Source organism: Hermetia illucens, chromosome 6, assembly GCF_905115235.1.
Source record: "Hermetia illucens chromosome 6, iHerIll2.2.curated.20191125, whole genome shotgun sequence".
Taxonomy (NCBI): domain Eukaryota; kingdom Metazoa; phylum Arthropoda; class Insecta; order Diptera; family Stratiomyidae; genus Hermetia; species Hermetia illucens.
In genome coordinates, this window is record NC_051854.1 from 35,259,039 (window position 1) to 35,282,274 (window position 23,236).

Genomic DNA, 23,236 nt, shown 5'->3' on the forward strand with positions numbered 1-23,236 from the left:
ACAGCAATCAACGGCCGATGTTGAGGTGCAATGGTCTCATAGGGAACGACTTTGCAATCAGTGACAGTGGTAAAATGTTGGCGTCTTATGAGAATATAGTCGATTTGCGTTTTATTGTTCCCACTATAAAATGTGGGAAGATGAGACAATCGTTTGATGAACCATGTATTCATAAGTACAAGGTCATGGGTGTCCGCAAAATCGATTATACGCTCGCCACCTTCATTGCGCGCTCCGAGCCCCTTTCCCCCATGGCACCTGTTACCGTCTGCCTTTTCACTCACATGACCATTAAGGTCGCCGGCAATGATTATGTAATCGTCAGCAGGCACGTGACAAGTCTTTTCATCGAGAAGTTGCCAGAAGGCTCTTTCTCGGCATCAGGTCGACCTGTCTGTGGTGCATACGCGGTGAAGAAGTGAATAGTGCGATCAGCTGATATAATGGTGAGCTTCATCAGCCGATCATCAAATCGTTCGACTTCTTTAATGGCATCACGGAAACCCTCTGAGATGGCAATGCCAACACCATATTGAGTGTGTGGGTTACCAAAATAGAGAAGTTTGTAGCCATTTTTACCGCGCTCGCGTTCAATGTCGCAGCTTTTGGAACCAGACCATCGGGTTTCTTGCAGAGTGCAGATGTCAATGCACCTTTTCCGAAGGGCTCTTGCGAGTTCCTCGGTCTTTCCAGTTAGGGTACCAACATTTAGCGTGCAGACACGTATTTGTTTTGTTCATTGTGTTCGGACTAACTTGCTTACGTCCTGACGCCGTCCATGCGTCAAGAACACTTGCCCATTTCTCAACAGGACCGGGGCCCGTCCTGCCGCGTCGACTGAGGTGGACGCCCTAGCATTTCTCCGAGGCCTGTGACTTAATCCGATCATCATGTTTGTAACGACATTCTATGCATTTTCTTGGTCGACCTGTCGCGGGGCCTGTCACCAAGAGAGATCAGGTAGGATTTAGCATAGTAGAATAACTCCAACTATACTCTATGTATCTCTTTCCCTGATCTCAGCATTTTATTTTTGTTTTACTAATGATAGTACAGAGTACGTTGCCTCAAACCTAAAATCTAACAGGTAAAAAAAGATTCGATGCTCTTTCTCATCGAGTACGTGTTCACGTGCACCAAGTTCTTCCCTTTCCACAAATATGTTAATACGAAACTAAGGATCCAGAAAACAAGGAATAAATTAAACACATTCACAGAAGTATCTAAGTATCTATTTCCTAGAAGTATCTAATAATCGAAAACATCGACACTTGTGTGTGTAATTCAGAGCTTTATTCAATACATATGCCCAAACGGCGCCAGTAATTAGAAGAAATATTTTAACTTGAACATATTATGCACATTGCGTCCAATGCACTTTTATCTAAGCGGACGAACTCCGTCAATGCAAGTGTGTAGAATTAAAAATATGTATGCACATAGCGCTAAAAGTTGTGTAATAAGTCGAAGCAAAAGCGTGTTAACTCGAGCATGTTTCTTAATTTTTCGAGTGTTTTAAGTCGAAGGGTGATAAGTCGAGATATACCTAAGTATATACATTTGATATGGAAAAATACTATGTTGACGTAAACAATCATAACTCACAAACGTGATGATCGATTTCGTGCACATAAACCATTTCCTAAACTATAAGAACGTACTCGTAAGTTCTGGTGCCAATCGGTTCACTCGTTCTTGACTTAAAAAGTTCTTTAAATATTTGGAGTAGAATATCAAATAAAAATCAGATCTACTCTTGGCTCTTTATTATTTTAGCGAACATGAGTTTATGAGTCTTTTCTCAAACTGAGTCATTCTTATTTGAAGGAACGTTGTTTTATTGCTATAATTATTCCAATTGAACGATTTGAGATATGTAATGCCGTTTGAACTGTGAAATAAAATAGATATGCTTCAAAAAATATGAAAACGTAATGAATTTATTAAAATGGACAATTTTAAATAAAATATTTTAATTTTTTTCAGAAAGTTATTAAAATTTTGTCCATCAACCTTTGTTTCAAATTATACTTTCAATTCTTCGCGGCATACTCTGAACACACGGTTCAATGCAGTATGAGATAAGTGGATTCCCCAGGCACACTTCGCGAATATTTTGTGTTAAAACTTTCTTGGTCGGGTTTTGCCTCTCATAAACCTTTTGTTTTAAAAGAATTAGGTGCTAAGGAAGAGCGGCCATGTTTCGACTGGAGAAAAACCCCTCGACAGATTTCGCGACCTTGCATAAGATTATAGAATCTGTGGTTGCTTCCATTCGTTGTTTAAATGGCAAAAGACCACCGTTTCAGATTTTTAACTATTGTTAGTCGTTTTTGCTGCCTTCTATAAAATGCAAAGGTCTAGGAATTTTGCTCACTACCTCTCCCCAAACCATCACTAAATGGGGGTGTTTAATAGTTATTTGAACGCAGGAAGGATCCTGATCCTGCTCGTCATCAAGCAGAGACAAACTGGTCTGTCAATGCATTCAAAGTGGATTCATCATTAAACTGGAGCTAAAAAAACTAAAATTAGCCGCAGCTAGTTTTTGCATCAGCAAATACTTTGAAATTACTTTTGATTCAAGTTCTACCGTTTCCCAGTCAGCTGCACTGACCACCCAACTAGTCCCCATTTTTTTTTTTTTTTTTGAATTTTCCTAAAAGTTACTTTGCGATCGTAGACTTGGTTGGTTGCTTTTACCTCCATGGATATTTTTAGCATATGTAGAAACTGTACTCACACTTACCCCTTCTAATTTCTAGGTAATTATGCTGTTTACCACGAATGAGGGCAAGAGTAAGTCCCTTTTCGGCTACTGGAATATCAGCTTTTCTGCCCATACTGTGAACTCCACGATTTTACTATAACTTGAAGAGAACGCACATTTTGTATGCCGTTTACCTTTAAAACTGTTAAAATCGACTGATTTAATAATTGGTCTTAATGATGTCAAACGTTTTTGCGATGATGTCAAACGTTTTCAACACAACAGAAGTGTTCGATATCCTGTGTGCGTTCATCACGGCTTTTAGCAAGTCGATACAGATCTCTCTCGCCATCCCGAGTGTCCAGTTTATCGTAAAGATTTTTGAAATGGTTCGCTCGGGTGACAGCGACCGCTTTCTTTGCTTCCCGGTTGGCATTCTTATAAATTTGCCAATTAGCAGGCGTTTTATCGTCGAGAAATTTGTGGTAGAGGCGTTTCTTTTCACAGACCTTCATTTCAACATCATCATTCCAAAGCCAAGTATCTCAGTTGATGTACCGCTTACCTGGCTTGGTGACCCCGAGGGTTGCAGAGGCCGCTTTGTGGATCGTGTCTTTCATTTGGTTCCATGATTCTTCCACATTCGTAATGGTTGGCAATCGTATGAGTGAGACAGTTTCTTCCTGCTTCTCACCAAATCGCCACCATTTAATGCGCGGCGGGCCAGTGCGTTCCTCACGCCGTTTTATCGGTGGCTTAATTCGCAGGACAGCAATCAACGGCCGATGTTGAGGTGCAATGGTCTCATAGGGAACGACTTTGCAATCAGTGACAGTGGTAAAATGTTGGCGTCTTATGAGAATATAGTCGATTTGCGTTTTATTGTTCCCACTATAAAATGTGGGAAGATGAGACAATCGTTTGATGAACCATGTATTCATAAGTACAAGGTCATGGGTGTCCGCAAAATCGATTATACGCTCGCCACCTTCATTGCGCGCTCCGAGCCCCTTTCCCCCATGGCACCTGTTACCGTCTGCCTTTTCACCCACATGACCATTAAGGTCGCCGGCAATGATTATGTAATCGTCAGCAGGCACGTGACAAGTCTTTTCATCGAGAAGTTGCCAGAAGGCATCTTTCTCGGCATCAGGTCGACCTGTCTGTGGTGCATACGCGGTGAAGAAGTGAATAGTGCGATCAGCTGATATAATGGTGAGCTTCATCAGCCGATCATCAAATCGTTCGACTTCTTTAATGGCATCACGGAAACCCTCTGAGATGGCAATGCCAACACCATATTGAGTGTGTGGGTTACCAAAATAGAGAAGTTTGTAGCCATTTTTACCGCGCTCGCGTTCAATGTCGCAGCTTTTGGAACCAGACCATCGGGTCTCTTGCAGAGTGCAGATGTCAATGCACCTTTTCCGAAGGGCTCTTGCGAGTTCCTCGGTCTTTCCAGTTAGGGTACCAACATTTAGCGTGCAGACACGTATTTGTTTTGTTCGTTGTGTTCGGACTAACTTGCTTACGTCCTGACGCCGTCCATGCGTCAAGAACACTTGCCCATTTCTCAACAGGACCGGGGCCCGTCCTGCCGCGTCGACTGAGGTGGACGCCCTAGCATTTCTCCGAGGCCTGTGACTTAATCCGATCATCATGTTTGTAACGACATTCTATGCATTTTCTTGGTCGACCTGTCGCGGGGCCTGTCACCAAGAGAGATCAGGTAGGATTTAGCATAGTAGAATAACTCCAACTATACTCTATGTATCTCTTTCCCTGATCTCAGCATTTTATTTTTGTTTTACTAATGATAGTACAGAGTACGTTGCCTCAAACCTAAAATCTAACAGGTAAAAAAAGATTCGATGCTCTTTCTCATCGAGTACGTGTTCACGTGCACCAAGTTCTTCCCTTTCCACAAATATGTTAATACGAAACTAAGGATCCAGAAAACAAGGAATAAATTAAACACATTCACAGAAGTATCTAAGTATCTATTTCCTAGAAGTATCTAATAATCGAAAACATCGACACTTGTGTGTGTAATTCAGAGCTTTATTCAATACATATGCCCAAACGGCGCCAGTAATTAGAAGAAATATTTTAACTTGAACATATTATGCACATTGCGTCCAATGCACTTTTATCTAAGCGGACGAACTCCGTCAATGCAAGTGTGTAGAATTAAAAATATGTATGCACATAGCGCTAAAAGTTGTGTAATAAGTCGAAGCAAAAGCGTGTTAACTCGAGCATGTTTCTTAATTTTTCGAGTGTTTTAAGTCGAAGGGCGATAAGTCGAGATATACCTAAGTATATACATTTGATATGGAAAAATACTATGTTGACGTAAACAATCATAACTCACAAACGTGATGATCGATTTCGTGCACATAAACCATTTCCTAAACTATAAGAACGTACTCGTAAGTTCTGGTGCCAATCGGTTCACTCGTTCTTGACTTAAAAAGTTCTTTAAATATTTTGAGTAGAATATCAAATAAAAATCAGATCTACTCTTGGCTCTTTATTATTTTAGCGAACATGAGTTTATGAGTCTTTTCTCAAACTGAGTCATTCTTATTTGAAGGAACGTTGTTTTATTGCTATAATTATTCCAATTGAACGATTTGAGATATGTAATGCCGTTTGAACTGTGAAATAAAATAGATATGCTTCAAAAAATATGAAAACGTAATGAATTTATTAAAATGGACAATTTTAAATAAAATATTTTAATTTTTTTCAGAAAGTTATTAAAATTTTGTCCATCAACCTTTGTTTCAAATTATACTTTCAATTCTTCGCGGCATACTCTGAACACACGGTTCAATGCAGTATGAGATAAGTGGATTCCCCAGGCACACTTCGCGAATATTTTGTGTTAAAACTTTCTTGGTCGGGTTTTGCCTCTCATAAACCTTTTGTTTTAAAAGAATTAGGTGCTAAGGAAGAGCGGCCATGTTTCGACTGGAGAAAAACCCCTCGACAGATTTCGCGACCTTGCATAAGATTATAGAATCTGTGGTTGCTTCCATTCGTTGTTTAAATGGCAAAAGACCACCGTTTCAGATTTTTAACTATTGTTAGTCGTTTTTGCTGCCTTCTATAAAATGCAAAGGTCTAGGAATTTTGCTCACTACCTCTCCCCAAACCATCACTAAATGGGGGTGTTTAATAGTTATTTGAACGCAGGAAGGATCCTGATCCTGCTCGTCATCAAGCAGAGACAAACTGGTCTGTCAATGCATTCAAAGTGGATTCATCATTAAACTGGAGCTAAAAAAACTAAAATTAGCCGCAGCTAGTTTTTGCATCAGCAAATACTTTGAAATTACTTTTGATTCAAGTTCTACCATTTCCCAGTCAGCTGCACTGACCACCCAACTAGTCCCCGTTTTTTTTTTTTTTTTTGAATTTTCCTAAAAGTTACTTTGCGATCGTAGACTTGGTTGGTTGCTTTTACCTCCATGGATATTTTTAGCATATGTAGAAACTGTACTCACACTTACCCCTTCTAATTTCTAGGTAATTATGCTGTTTACCACGAATGAGGGCAAGAGTAAGTCCCTTTTCGGCTACTGGAATATCAGCTCTTCTGCCCATACTGTGAACTCCACGATTTTACTATAACTTGAAGAGAACGCACATTTTGTATGCCGTTTACCTTTAAAACTGTTAAAATCGACTGATTTAATAATTGGTCTTAATGATGTCAAACGTTTTTGCGATGATGTCAAACGTTTTCACAATAAAAATACCCTGTTTCACCCATGAATGATAATGTTACAAACTACGAAATGCAAAGATGCTCTATTACATCACTAGCAGTAGCACTTTTCAGTGTAAGGCAAAACACAACGGTACTTTTTCTAGTCTCATTAGAAAGTGCAGACGTGGACAAATAATTAGAATAATCAAAAAATATACATATAATAAAACTGTATACACTAATTTTCATAGTTACATTGAAATCAGCGGTGTTCATAATTCACTGGCCAGTGCCAGTGGCCAGCCACTGTATATGATCAATTTATTTAAAAACTATAAAAATTATTTGAGACGGTTAATTGTCGGTTCGATTATATACATACGTATTTGTCTGCTTCATTATATAATATGTTCTCTCCTATATTTACTAAAGACACGCCCCGTGTAAAATAATTTCATCTCGACAACGATGGTACATCTTTTCTGTTAGTTTCTGTAAAAATTACCCCCTAACCATATTGGCATTTGGCAACTAACACCCACCCAATGGTACAGCTCATCCCCCTCGAATTATATAGTCCGTCAATTGACGACGCGTGTGATGTCTTTTTTCTTCTAAATTGTGAGTTGAATTCTTTTTTCTGCACATTTTTTTTCCTTTTCAGGCCGTCGTCGCGTCTTTTTCTCTATGTTGGTTTGTCGTGTCTGTTCACCAGAAAGTATATCCTTGAACGTCCCTATTCATTTTGAGTTCAACCTCGTACCGCTAGAGTGCGAATTACTCGGCTATTTTTCAATTGAGAGTAGATTTGCTCGAAATGTTGGCTTTGAAATCAGTTCATAAAAGATCAGAACTCGAAAGATAGTTTATGTAATTTTTCTTACACGAGTATTTGACTAATCGATTGATTTCCTTCATCATCGTTCGAAGTTTTCGTAGATTATCCGATTTCTTCCGACTTGCCGGAATGGACAAACGTTGAGCAACGTCAAGACAAACGGAGAATAGTCTAATAAAGAAGTGTTACCAGTGCCTGGATAAAATAAATGGTTTTATGGTGAAAGTGTGTTTTATGATGGGGGTTATAATTCCATTTTGTATGCTACTGAATCCTCATCTAAGCTGGAAATTATATGAAATCAAGAAAACAAAAAGTAAGTGGAACTCAACCTAAATCTGCAGTTCCAATTTTGTGTAGAAATTAAGTTTGCATTACATATGTACTAAAATTCCATGTAGAAATACAAATTATCCACAGTACTGTTCAACTATTGTACCTGTATTGACTGCAAAACAAATTTATTGTAGAGTACTATACAGTTTGAGGCAAAATGATTGGTATTCGTCACTGTTGAAAAAATCTTAAATTCATACGTGACAGTATAACGAGGTAGAGAAAGTCAAAATGTGCTTCGGCAGCTTTAATATATCCAAATAACAGTCTGGAGATACATAAGCAGGGTGTGATTGCCCTTCTAACCAACGTGTACCTAACAAAATAATTATTCCGCCTATCCTTCGCTGTGACTGCCATTTAACAGTTTGACTTATTTCAATGATTCCGAAGAAGATAGAAACAGTGTTTTTTGTGGAATAAAGTAATGATAAAGAGCGCTATTTAATCAATAGGTCAAATCAAACAAATCATTTAAATATCTGTTGAAATGAAATTGTAAACAGCTTAAGACACAAACTGTTAGTCACCATTGATGGATATACATGTACAATAGAAGCAATGGGAGTAGGTACCTATATATAGATCATATTAGTACATATACACAGTTTATATATGCTTATTTATATAGATCTAGGGGCAACAAGTAAGCCAAAAATATCGAAAAAAAATCCTCCTGGTAATATCGAGAACTCAAATGCCAGCGTTTATCAAACAAAGTCACCAGCCTTAATAGCATCCTTTTCACTTTCTGACTTTATGTCAAGACATCTCTTTACCATTTCTTAAGTTTCATTATTATTATTATAATTAGCCAAAGGGATATTCATCCCGTTATATGGGTGTCTTCAATGGTTGTAGTATATCTATTTCAACTACAGTACATAAATAAGTCCTATAACCATCAAGGCAATTTAGAATATCATCTTAGATAGTAGACTACAGTTTCGATAGATAGTAGACTACAGTGACTTGTGGATATATTCACTATAATATTGATGTTCTTGTTGGTTTATTTTGGACATTTCCGTAAGGCTTTGCTTTCTATATTCGCTGAACCTCTTTAAGACCGTTTCAACCCTCTCTATTCCAGAAAAACGATATTTGCACTCCTTTCTTCGCTAGTACCTTTGCTATTTCATTGTCTTCTAACCCAATATGACCAAAAATCCAAAGTACCCAGGCATTATTGTACAGACTGACGCTGTTGGGTTTACCAAGGCAGTTCCATACCAGCTTAATGTTCCTTTGGTTGCAGTTTAATATATCAATACTCCTATGTGTTGGTATTGGCATTGTAATGTTCTACTTCCTCGTTTAGAGGTTGAAGTAAATACAGCTGGTGGTGGTGAATGAAATATTCGTCCTTCAACTAATTTTTAATTAATCCAAAGACTTTTGCACTTTTGCTGATTTAGATTATATGTATCAACCTAATCACTCCTGTTGCTCGAGCAAGTTTAAAATCTCTTAACCAATGAAATTGCGTAGACATATTGTCCTCAGTGTCTCAAGATGTTGCCTTAAAGAATGCGGAGCTTGTTTCGACTTAGGCAATATTCCGACCTGATGATACCTCTAAACCTTCTGAAGATTGCGCTTTGCATATAGGTATGACGAGGAGTCAATCGTCAGGATCCTTCTAGGGCATCCCATTTATATAACAAGTCCGGACCGGACCAAATGGGGAGCAACTTACTCTCTCTTTATTAGTTCCCAAAGCACTCAAACTTTCTAAAAATTAGGCGATTTGGTCCGGGCCAGCATTAAATTGATGCGGACTTAGGATCCCACAATTCTTTAAAAAAACCTGTTTTGTTGATGTTTTTTCAGACCAACTCTATCTGCTTCTCTTTCCAAATCCAGAGCCATTTGCCAAGGTCCATGACCCGGTGAAAGAAGTCATATTCAATTGAACTCCTCCCCATCCTCCGGACAGACTAACATGTATAACATCATCGATAATCATCATCGATAGTGGCAATAATATAGATGACGAGATGCAACCCCGGTGGACTCCGTTTTGGACCTCAAAACCCTCCGAGATTTTACCTCGGTGCAGCACGTGACATTTTGCACTATCATATGTCGTTTTGATAATATCTATTACTTTTTCCGGAATGCCCTTCCTGCATAGAGCATGCCAGATAAACTCTCTGTTCCGTAGCGTGTTGATGTTTTCAATGCAGTCGGATCCGGAGCGGAAACCAGACTACTCGCAATCGACCAAGCTTGCGAGATGTTCTTTGATGCTTTCCACGATTATTTTAGCTGTTATCTTGCACTGATTCAAAATGATTCGTAGAGTGTTAATGTGGTCAACGCAGGAGGATCCGGAGCGGAAGCCAGCCTGCTATTTGTTGACCAAAATTTCGAGATGTTCTTTGATGCATTCAGAATTATTTTAGCTATTATCTTTGCGATGATTGAGAGCCCGCAGATTGCCCTCCTATTGTCAATCCCAGCGGTCTTATACTCTTTGAGTGTTTTGATGAACGAAATATTTTCCCTTCTGCTGGGGGGAACAGCCCGTATACGCATGTTTCAGTGACTAGCAATTTCATCCATATGAGGAGGCCCTTCACCGGATGTAATACGGTTAAGGATCGTAATGCAATCTCTTTAATACTTTGTAGAAAACATCATTCTCCACTATCGGAAGTCTCCATTTTTGCATAGTACTGTATAATTGTAATGCTCCTTAACTTGGACCGGAATCTTGCAGTCAGAAGTCTGCCAGAAACCGGCTCCCAGGTGAAGTAAGCGCACCTTGCGGTAGAACGATCAGAAACAACCCGACACCGACACCGTCTGCTACCACCCGGGTTTCCAGAGTCTGTTTGCTCATCTTATCCCAGCAAAAAAAACGGATGCATCCGAAATGCTTATTTCCTTCTCACTTTCTAGGGGAACAGGCATGGATCAATTGCCGATAATGTTGCGCGTGTTTGCTTCCACCAAGCTTCTCATAGAGAAATGCATGATTCGCGCACTGATTTCATTAAGATCCATTACCGTTATCCCGAAATGAATCTTTAAGGAAGCTCTCCCTTTGGTCGCTGCTGAGATGTGTGAAGCCATAAACAACTACGCGATGTCGATTATTATAACAGATGCTGCCACGAGCTGTCAGCAACTTGCAGACATGTGCTCGCAACCACGTGGGCACATACCAATGCACTGCATCACACATGGCATTAACACCAGCCCTTATGCATGGAGATTTTGGCCACGCAATTCCCATCGCGGCCGAAGATGTGCAAGGATTTTTCGTCTCCATAAAATTTCAGAAAATGCGCTGGGACTTGAATCTCCCGTATATAGTTTTCTTGCCTACTACACTATCTTACTTGGCTTAGACTCAGAATGTCCAGCTTATATTGTTGGGACTTCCGCTGGAATTGGAGAAAACGAGCAATTATCTTGTATTTCTTACTGTCCTGTCTCACTTCTTGAAAACCGCACAAATCAATTAGGTTTTAAAGCTGAAGAAACAAATTATAAGACCTTGTGAGAGACCTCGAATATAAAAGAGGACTAAAATCTATTGTTTTATACAAGTTATCGGAATTTTCTGGACTGGCAAATTTGTATGAATTATCCCGAAGTACGGATAATCGTGATATGAAATATCGGGATTCCACTGTATTTCCCGCATTGTATGTTTTCAGTTTATTATTAATAATGAATTCATCAGAGTACTTACCTATTCTATACTTCCCGAAACCTCACGAGGCGTAGGCGGCGTAACCGATCAGAAGTGGTTCCGCTCATAGTACTTCAAAAGTTCCGGTGAAACTCGTGAGTCGTTCTCTGTAAAATAGTCCGCTGCCACGAGTACTGTGCGTTAGAATCCGACGAATTCCAAAATCACCTGAAGCCAGTGAGATCTCGAAGCAGGAGCCTTAGAAAACGTATGTTGAATTTCAGGATTATGCAAGCTCTTGGGTTTTCACCAGATTTTTTAGAAACTACTGGCATATTTCCTCGTGGCGAGACGCGAAATTGCTCCTGTGTAAGCATGTACGCTTGTGAGATGAAGGGTCGCCTAAAGGTTGATTTGACTTCGAGATTATCACAAGCTTCCGTTGCTTCCAACTTTCCGGGAAAACCCCCTTCTTTGAAGCAAATCGTAGATATTTCAACGACGGCCACGGCTCAGGACCACTCATCCCTAAAAAAGTATTATTAGCTGAAACCAGTCTACGTGCAAACCTAGCGGTTGCGGACAATATAATTTATATCCTTGTTGGGTTTTGAATTAAATAAAAAAAGCAAAATGCCACCTGTAGCTGCTTCGGGTCACGCTGCTCCACAGGGCGGAAGCGCAAGGCAGCGTCTATGAAATCACCTCCACACTGCAATCGAAACGTACCTGCCAGAAATAATTTTTGCGGGTAGTGTTCCATGCAGATGGGTGGATACATATCTACAACTTTTGCACTTATATATGTACATATGTTACCATCCAGGTTGGTAATCGTGAGATCGTCTCAAAATCGGTTGTCAAATACCTGGGGGTGATGATCGATGCCAAGCTGAGTTTCAAGGGACACTTGGATTATGCGCGAGAGAAGGCAGCAAATGCCAGCTCATCCCTTGCAAGGATGATGCCTAACGTGGGAGGGCCGAAGTATAGTCGTAGGCTACTCATCGCGCGAGTGATGAGGTCGATCCTGCTTTACGCGGCCCCTCTCTGGGCGGGAGCGTTGAACCACGCTGTCAGCCGGAGGAAGATAAGTTCGGCATACCGGCCAATTGCGCTAAGGGTGTGCAGCGCATTTAGGACGGCGTCGACGGAGGCAGTGTGTGTCATCGCAGGAATGATCCCTATAGATCTTCTAGCGAGCGAGGTACACTAGCTCCACGAAAAACGGAAGGCAAATCCAGTCAAGATAAATGCGGATTTCCGAAAAGCCATCAGGAGAGAGTTGTGTGGCAAGTGGCAACAACGATGGGATAACTCCGACAAGGGCCGGTGGACCCATATATTGATCCTGTGTATCGTGAAATGGGTCAACCGAAAGCACGGAGAATTGAATTACCACCTGACACAGTTTCTTACGGGACACGGTGGCTATAGGAAGTACTTGCATCGCTTCGAGTTTGACGAGTCTCCCACCTGTCCTGAATGCGGTGCTACACCCGAGGACCCGGAGCACGTTATGTTCCATTGTCCCAGATTTCTGCAGCAGAAAAGGAGTTGAACAGCATCTTAGGGGCGGACATCGAGCCCTCGAACCTGGTGGAAGAGATGCTGAAGTCGGAGGAAAACTGGATGGCGGTAAATGAGGCAGTAGCCGTGGTGCAGACAAAACTCCTGGAGTTGGATCGAGCTCGGAAGGCGGCGCGACGGAGACGTGACATGGACGAGCTGGTATAGCGAACCAGAGCCTTCCCAGCGAAGTAATACTCCACGGAGGTCCCGCGGGGAGGGGCGGAAGAGTGGGGGTGGTTTTACTGGGTGCGAATCCCACACACTGCTGCAACCTGACGCAGCAGCGTCTTTCTAAAATTTCCACCTCCATCCATAAAAAAAACAATATATGCACATATGTATGCTTTGGGTATGCAGTAAAGTCGAAATATTCAGATGCGTGATATCAATTTAGATAGGTAGTCATGTATATGTATATAAGTAATAACATTAATGCTTTAATATATACATATATCTGAAAGTTTGGAAATACCTATGAAGGAATATTTTGAATTTGTGAAAAGAAAAGCATAGAAACTTCCTGATATCTGATGAACTTAAAACCCTATATACTTGAAGCGCCAAGCTTCTGATATTCCGACTTGTTTAAAAAACTCCTGTCAGATATTTCAACAGATTTCAAAAAATGATTCATTTTTTAGTTGTCCTTAAAAAATGAAGTATTTTTCCGAAGATTAAAAAACCAGCGATCTTTATTATATGTATATTGATAAACAACAGAATACATCATATTAGTATCCATTTTCTTGGTTCTTTTTATTCATAACCGAGAGGTGCATTCCCTTTGACGAATTACTCCTCTTCTGACTATTCCGAAAACCTCTACCTTTCACTTCACATTAAATGAAAGCACTTAATTAATTTTTTGGATATATTAGGGCCAAAGACCAATGTAACATGTATTTACAGTGAGCAAAATTGGAATCCGGACACCATCATAAGAAATACGCAATTTGGGGATTGTGGAAGGGTTTACCAAGTAGATAATTGAACAATAAGCAAATGCGCGTTTCCCAAACTATATGCCATTGGCTTGATTCATCTTGCATATTTGAAGAAATTTTCTTTTTAAATATTTTTAAATCATGTATATATTCGCATTCATATTCCGTTGCACGAATATCAAATTATCCAAATTAGTCGAATCCATCCCACAAAAAGTGAAGGCTGTCTATGAAGCTAAAGATATTCATAGAGGATATTAACTAGTTTTTGATGTCATTGTTATGATTTTTAACTCTGTCCGGATTTAAATGTTACATACAAAAATGTAGTTTCTTTTGCAATTCCCCTTAGTAAGGGGTTTATTTTATCCTTTTCGTTCATTATCTTCGTAGTGTATCCAACAGTCTTGTACGTTTCGTTCTTGTAAAAAAAAATGCATAAAACTCCTTTAACCTCCTTTCTGAACACTTTTCTTATCACGGTGACCGGACTTCAATTTTGTTCACCGTATATGGTCGACATCTATAGAGATAATTAATTATGTATATCCAAAAAATATATCTGCTTTCGGACTCCATTTCCATATTGAATTGTAACCAGACTTTTATTAATTTGGCTTTAACTGATAGGTTCAATGTTTTAAAAACATCAGTTCAAGATTTTGTACTTGCAATGAATGGTAATGTCAGCACTGCTTAATTGAGAACTATAAAGATTGGAAACTACAACTTTGAAATCATTCGAAAGTTCTCTCCTTGAAGATCAGAACCGATAACAGTTACAATGATAAAATCCGCGCAGCTAGCACAGCCTACTTCACCTTTTCGCTACAAACTTCTCACCATAAAGTTGGATGTATTCCTCGTAGGAATTCTCATGTGCTGCTTGGAGACTTGGATTGGCTCTTAAAGGTGATCGAGATGAGAATTCCCCAGCATCCTACATACCCTATACAACGAAAAAATCTATGAGCGATATCGAGATCGTTTGCATTGTGAATAAAATAAGGCCGGGTAACTACGAGGAATATCGAATTTTCGGACCTTAGGGCAAAACCAAAATAATTGGTGTTTCGTACTAAGGTAGTTCTAGACCGGCCACCGGCTGTTCCGCCGTTAATGATAATGATAATAACCAGTGGTGAACTAAACCTGGCAAAGGTCCGGAGTGAAAAAAAAACAAAATTAGGGCCCCTCCCGATCTTAGGAATTTGTGTACTTTTAAATTTAAATTTCATAAAAAAATAATGTTCTTGTAAAAATTTGAATAGTTGCAGTGTCTGGCCAAAAAATTACAGACAATTTGATAAAGTTTTTATTTAAATATATTTTTCAGTATGAAAGCTGATATATTCATAAGAAAATTAGATAAAATATTATAACAGTAGATCTTAGAAAGATATATTTTAGCGTTGCCACTTTTACTTTTTCCTTTCCAAATCAGGCGAAATTCCTGACCATGGAAGTAAATGGATATTTTCCTCTAACGCATTTTTTTATGGATTGGGCGGTGTGGCATGGAGCACCATTTTGCATAAAAGTGAACGATGATGTCTAAAATTCGATTTCATCAAAATATGGCAGCACGGCTGTCTCCATTTTTTTTTTAATTTGGTTTTTTCTTCTACCTTGGCCCATTAATGTTGATTGCTCCCCATACCATTACAGATGGCGGATGTTTGACGATTTTCTTAATGCAGGACGTATTGAACTTCTCTCTCGTATGCCTTCTAATAAACCTACTAACTTCCGTAAAGCATTATAACGTCGATTCTTCAGAAAACACTACCTGAAAATATTGAATAATATTGAACATTGGGTTAAATATTAAAATTAACGCTTTTAAATTTAAGGATTCTGGACGAATATCAACATCTATTTTTTCCCAAGTTTTGCTTTCTTTATTCGCTTTGTTAAGCGTGGTTTTTTTACCGACCGCGTTGAAAGCCGGCATTCTCCAATCTCCTTCGCAGAGATCAAAGGAGCCCTGCGATTCGCCTGGTCTTCATTTTTCGCCCACAATTTGCCCGCTTTGAAGAAGTCACAGATGAATTTGCTTCATTTTTTTTGAGATCTGAACCACTAGATAAGGTGAAACTCCCCGAAAATGAGAAATTTCTTTTATCGAGTGATACCCTGTTCTCAGCAGTACAGAAATTCCACGCTTTTTCATTGGAGATATTTGCAGCAAAATTTCAGCATTTCATTATTTACTTCTACAAAAATTTAAAATCGAAACAAAATTAATACATATTTTTCACTTAAGCAACTCAATGAACACTTAATTTACCTGAAGCACGTTAACAACTGGCACCTCTGACCCGTTTTTAAGGTTTTATATGACACAAACCCGATTTATTCGGACACGGCTGGACCGATTATCACGAAAGTTGGTGAGAACGTATGGCCTGTAAATTCCTTTAGATACACCAAGTGGCAAAAGGAGGGTGCATTTTGTTTCACAGAATATGGCCTTTTGGGGGTATCAAATGAATGGGCACAATTAGTACTAAAAATATAATATATATAACTTTCATATTTTATGTGAATTTCATACATTCTAAAATGTGAATGAGGTCATAACATATAAATACAAACCTTTATGCAGTCGAAGCGCCAGCTTCCGGTGTTCTGACTTGCTCATACTTTCTTACCGGGAAAAAGGACCAGTCCTTCGTTCTATACCGTAAACAAATTAGATAATTCAGACCGATAAGCATTATCAGGCTACAGACCTACCCATGCTATTAACATAGTATGCTGGTCCCAAGCCCAGGTAAAGGAGGAGGGTTTGAGGCAACGTACTCTGTACTATCCTCAGTAAAACAAAAATAAAATGCTGAGATCAGGGAAAGAGATAAATAGAGTATAGTTGGAGTTATTCTACTATGCTAAATCCTACCTGATCTCTCTTGGTGACAGGCCCCGCGGCAGGACGGGCCCCGGTCCTGTCGAGAAATGGGCAAGGGTTCTTGACGCATGGGCGGCGTCAGGACGTAAGCAAGTTAGTCCGCACACAACGAACAAAACAAATACGTGTCTGCACGCTAAATGTTGGTACCCTAACTGGAAAGACGGAGGAACTCTCAAGAGCCCTTCGGAAAAGGCGCGTTGACATCTGCGCTCTGCAAGAAACCCGATGGTCTGGTGCCAAAAGCTGCGACATTGAACGCGAACGCGGTAAAAATGGCTACGGTGTTGGCATTGCCATCTCAGAGGGTTTCCGTGATGCCATTAAAGAAGTCGAAGGATTTGATGATCGGCTGATGAAGCTCACCATTATATCAGCTGATCGCACTATTCACTTCTTCACCGCGTATGCACCACAGACAGGCCGACCTGATGCCGAGAAAGATGCCTTCTGGCAACTGAATGATGAAAAGACTTGTCACGTGCCTGCTGACGATTACATAATCATTGCCGGCGACCTTAATGGTCATGTGGGTGAAAAGGCAGACGGTAACAGGTGCCATGGGGGAAAGGGGTTCGGAGCGCGCAATGAAGGTGGTGAGCGTATAATCGATTTTGCGGAGACCCATGACCTTGTACTTATGAATACATGGTTCATCAAACGATTATCTCATCTTCCCACATTTTATAGTGGGAACAATAAAACGCAAATCGACTATATTCTCATAAGACGCCAACATTTTACCACTGTCACTGATTGCAAAGTCGTTCCCTATGAGACCATCGCACCTCAACATCGGCCGTTGATTGCTGTCCTGCGAATTAAGCCACCGATAAAACGGCGTGAGGAACGCACTGGCCCGCCGCGCATTAAATGGTGGCGATTTGGTGAGAAGAAAGAAGAAATGGTCTCACTCATACGATTGCCAACCATTACGAATGTGGAAGAATCATGGAACCAAATGAAAGACACGATCCACAAAGCGGCCTCTGCAACTCTCGGGGTCACCAAGCCGGGTAAGCGGTACATCAACCGAGATACTTGGCTTTGGAATGATGATGTTGAAAAGAAGGTCCATGAAAAGAAACGCCTCTACCACAAATTTCTCGACGATAAAACGCCTGCTAATTGGCAAATTTATAAGAATGCCAACCGGGAAGCAAAGAAAGCGATCGCTGTCACCCGAGCGAACCATTTCAAAAATCTTTACGATAAACTGGACACTCGGGATGGCGAGAGAGATCTGTATCGACTTACTAAAAGCCGTGATGAACGCACACAGGATATCGAACACTTCTGTTGTGTTAATGACAAGAACGGTACTTTGCTTACCAACCGTCGAGCCGCAACGGAGAGAATATTTCGAGCAGATTTCAACTGAAGAATTTGCTCATCCTCCACTTCCACAATCATTGCCGACATTTGGAGCAGTTCCACCAGTCAGCGCAACTGAAGTCGAGGAGGCAATAAAACAAATGAAATCGGGGAAAGCAACAGGACCTGACGACATCGCATCTGAGCTCTGGAAAACGAAGAGCTGGGACCCAACACTGTGGCTCAGTGAATTCTTTAACCGGGTTATTCAGGAAGGAAGAACACCATCTGACTGACAAATTACCATCCGATCCAGTTACTTTCCCATACCATGAAGATTTTTGAACGCATTCTTGACAACCGTATTCGCGAAATCGTTGAAATAACCGTGAATCAAGCCGGATTTGTCAAGAACTGCGGAACTACTGACGCAATACACGCTGCGCGGTTACTTATGGAGAAACACCGTGAGAAGCATCGCCCTCTTTACATTGCCTTCCTGGATCTAGAGAAAGCGTTTGACCGTGTACCACTCGAACTCATCTGGTATGCTTTACGACAACACTTCGTGCCAGAAGAACTCGTGCGCTGGGTTCAATTGCTCTACCACGATCCGAAAAGTAAAGTTCGAAGTATGGCGGGTGTACCAAAACCACTTCGTGTCTCTGTTGGAGTTCATCAAGGAAGTGCCCTCTCACCACTCCTCTTTGTCCTTGTTATGGACACCGTCACACGGGATATCCAACGTCCAGCGCCCTACACACTGCTCACATCCTTCAAATCACCTATCGAATGGTGCAACAACTGGTATCCGATCTAGGCCTGCCTTAAAAAGGAACTCCAGACATCCTTGTGCCGAGATCCACAAATTCGATAATTGTCTGGCCTGCGCCATCTCAAGCGAGTATGCCTCATCTTCTTTTTCTGCCATAGAGATTGCCCTTATAGACTTTCCGGGTTGGATCATCCTCATCCATACGGATTAAATAACCCACCCACCGCATCCTATTAAGCCGAATTTTATCCACAACCAGACAGTCATGGTATCGTTGCCAATCGTCAGGCATTGATTCGCTGTCCCACATTTCGAACGTATTTGTCCGTTGTCTTTAGTTGCTGATACATCCAACATACCGATGTTCTAGTTATTGAGCAGTTCATCAAAATGGTTAACACATCGCTCCAATATACACATTCTGTCAGATTTCCCTCATTGTCTTGGCAGGATGAACACCGGGGTCTTAAAGGTTTCATCCCGCTGACTTGTTAAAACTTGCGCACCTGGTGCGGTTGCTTCCTGTACTTTTTGAAATTACAGACCTCTTTTTTCTCCCAGGTTTCCTTTTTCCGTCTGCGAAGCCACTTCGCGCGTGACCACCTTCTTTGAAAATGTAATATTACTCGGTATTCGACATTCTTCCGTTCCGTTGCTAGATTACATTCATCGTCGAACCAGCTGTTCCGATTTTTTTGCGACTGAGTATTATACAAGTATGTTTGTGGCCATATCAATGATAACGTCCTTCAGATGGGGAGGTACCCAACGCTGTATCCGGCAACTAGTTAGTGGCAGCCTTTGCGGATGGCTCGGATTCGATTTGTCTAAACCATCTGAATATCGCGGATTAGCATATCAACTATACGCAACAGATTTCTAAGTTAGTCATCCATACAAACCAACATACAACTTGATTTCATCTAAGTACACTCAATGAGTTTCTTAGAAAGTGCCTATCCGTATACGGATGAACTCTGAGGTACTGCTGCCCTCAAACGGGCGCACTGCCAATATGATATTTCATAACTTACGCCTGAGACGCTGTGGTGGTCTGCAGTCATTCAGACGGAAAATTTTTAACTACTCTTTAACAACCACAACCGCTACGGTCAGATTATTACTATATAATCATCCACCTAATAATTCTATCCTCAATATATCTTGAAAATAAGGAAAAGAAAACATTATCATTGTCTCCCCGGTTGTTGACAATGTAAATTCAAAGTAATTTGTCGTCTCGTATCGGCGACCCATAGTGTTGCTGCGAGTGATCACAGGATACTAGTTTGAAATCCGTTGATAAAGAGGTTGATTTTCTTAGCTCACGTTACCCGTTAGTCAAGTGAAGTGCCTAAGTATTCGTAAGAGATTCCCGCGAAAACCAGACAATACACCCTTAGTAAAAGGATGCATACAGAAGTTCAATTGCAAATGTTTATTCTAGTTGCTTTATTGTATGAAGGGGCGGCAATGAAATGCCGATCGAGGTTGACCGTTAAGTTGGTTTTTGAATGATAAACTGCTGCCAATGTGGAGATTTTCCATCCGAACCTGCTAGTACGTATCTCTGAACAAAACAAGGCAAGCGTTAAAAAGATTCTCGGAATATATCCTTACTTTCAAAGAAGTAGGCAAAAACGGAAGCTATTGTCAGATATAAATCGTGTTTTTGGCTAAGTTATGGAACCGTCCCCACCGTCCGCATCTTTTAACGACCAGCATAAATCCTGGTTCTAAATAATAATAAACGAAGATGCATCTGCGCATCTTCTTTCCTCCGTATGACCCTTGTAAATATTTCGGTCTTTATCATTTTCCATATTTCGTCATATCCGACTCAGGTCAAATGTTTTTTTCACAACATGTTCTGTTGTTTAATAATAAACGAAGATGCATTTGCGCATCTTCGCTTCTCAGAATGACCCTAATAAAAGGATAGGATTTTACGTAGATAAGAAGGATTTTACGTATATAAGAACCATATGTTAATATGTCTTATGTATTAGATAGTTTATAGAAGATAAGGAACATATGTATATTATGTAAACAATTTTAAGGAAATATAAATACGAGGTGACCGAGAAGGAACTTCAGTCTTATTTCGATATTACAATTTTTTTTTTTTTTTGGGGTAGGGTAGGTGAATGCATTTGCGCACACAGTGTTGCACTCCCGATTCGGCACGTCGTCGGACTACCAACTAAACACCTCCCCATCGTCAGAGAGCTAGCCTGGAACCGTTTGTCACATTACTTCGGGCTAGTCCCCGAACTCTCCCGTCTTGCGGAGCCTTCAAATCAGGGAATTCCTTTCACCAACGGGAGAGGAGAGGAGGAACGGAACTATCAGTACAAGGAACCCCCTGCCATCCGGCTCTTCCACCGGTTGAGTTCTATCTTCTTAGCAACGAGAAGGGCCCGAACGTAATGGGCAACACGGTTCCAGCAGTCCTCAGCATCTCTTCGACAATGTTGTCTGGAGAGAGATCCCCTGTGTTTAAATAGAGCTGCTGACAAACCCCATCCCACCTTCCACAAGAAAAAAAAATGGGCGTCGTCCACAACTCCATTGCAAAACACACAATCCGGAGAACGCGCCTTTCCAATCTTGTGCAGGTAAGACTGAAAACTTCCAAGCCCACTTAAAAATTGGGTAAGGAAATAATCAGTCTCATTATGCTTCCGATTCACCCACGCACCTAAGTTGCCGATGAGCCGCGCAGTCCATCTGCCTCTAATTTCATTTTGCCAAGAGAGCTGCCACTCTTCTAGAGTGTGTTGGCGTTCTTCGCGAGCAACCACCTCCCTTGGCTCATCTCCCTTGCGCTTGTATATGGCCTGACGCTCCCTAGCAAGAAGGGCAACGGGGATCACTCCCGCGATCACCATCACGGCCGGTTCAGAGGCAGTGCGGTACGCAGACGCCACCCGTAAACCTCCCCGTCTCTGTATTTGCGCGAGGCGTTTACGATATACCTCCTTGTTAAGCGCGCCAGCCCATACCTCTGCGCCGTAGAGCAGGACAGACTGCGTTGAACTCATCAGGAGACGTTGCCTACCAGACGTAGGACCCCCAATGTTTGCCATTAGCCTACTTAACGCCGAAACTCCAGCCGCAGCCTTATTCACTGTTGCTTTAATTTGCTCAGAAAAGCTCATCTTTGAGTCAAGAGTCAACCCTAGCTACTTTACCGCTGATTTTGACTCGATTATCGACTCGCCGAACGATATGGGACGCAGGGTCGGAATTCTCTTTTTAGTCAGGATGACTACTTCGGTTTTTTCCAGTCGCATCAATATGCCGAGTCTGCTTTGCACCTGTTCGACAGTGCGTCCAGCAACAAACGCTGCGACATCATCTGCATAGCCGACCAGGCGCGACTCTTCTGGCATGTCGAGTTTAAGCAGACTGTCATAGATAGCGTTTCAGAGGTCCGGCCTTAGGATGGATCCCTGTGCTACCCCCGACGTGGAAAAATCCTCCAACGAACCGTAAAAAAACAGTGCGTATATGTAGATACTTCTTGGTGTAAGGCTTTGGCGAGCTAATTTGCTTCACCAAAAATCCTGGACGCGAAATAGGTGGTGCAACTACAGGAACCTGATTTATTGGAGTCGACGGAAAAGATGTATTATGAAAGCCGTTGAGGTAGGATTCTTTAAGAAAATAATTCCAATAATCGGAGCCGATTTTGCCTGCAAGAGAGGGAAGGACATGGGATGAATAGAACAGTGTGGACATCCCAGTCACTGCAATAAAGGGAAAGACATTGGATTAATAGAACAGTGTGGCTATCCCCAAAAGATAATATAGTCATGAGAATATGTGAAAAAATTGCTCGAAAATTTCAAGCATAATTGAATTTAAGGGAGTCGTCATACGTGCAAAAGGTGAGTGTATTTTTTTTTCACCGATTATAGTTATGTTGGGTTAGTAATTTAGAGTCACAAAAATTTGCAGGAATATAAACTATAATACGAAGCATGATATCCCCAAGTTTGGTCAAAATTGGTATTAATACCGATGAAGTTACAGTAGCTCAAACTTGTCTTTTCCGTGTAAATTTACTGCGACCCAAAATAATAAAAAAATCGTTGGCCCAACAATCCATACTGGATCAGGGGCTTGAAATGTGTTAGAGCACTTCATTCAAGACCGTAACGATACATTACGGAACACTGTAGGAGGCAATGTGGTCAACAGTACTCTCGCCAGAAATTATTACCCTGATTTGACTCAGATACACATTCACAGCTGAGTCGACTGGTATCCCACATCCTATCACAATACCAAATCTCTCTGCCACCAATGAGATTTGAACCGCGACCTTCCACTACGACAGCCCAGCGCTCTAACCAATTGAGCCATCCGGACACGTGCAACCCAAAATATTGAATATCAATGTCACACTAAAGTGAGTAGTCTGACATGCTAAATATACATGCACATTACGAGCTATATACAAATGG

The 23,236-nt window shown here is 41.0% G+C and overlaps 1 protein-coding gene across 4 annotated transcripts in view; it reads left to right on the plus strand.

The window, feature by feature from the left end:
* The window catches only part of LOC119659472 (longitudinals lacking protein, isoforms H/M/V), a 110,685-nt gene that overhangs the window by 58,220 nt on the left and 29,229 nt on the right, over nt 1-23,236 (plus strand). Inside the window, exon 1 of one of the 4 annotated variants that reach the window (XM_038067566.1) lies at nt 7,209-7,582. The exons of the other annotated variants lie outside the window; for them this stretch is intronic. Coding sequence (XP_037923494.1) covers nt 7,562-7,582 — 21 coding nt within the window. The 5' untranslated portion in view covers nt 7,209-7,561. Of the gene's footprint in view, nt 1-7,208; nt 7,583-23,236 lie in introns of those variants that run through there. 4 annotated transcript variants of the gene reach the window in all.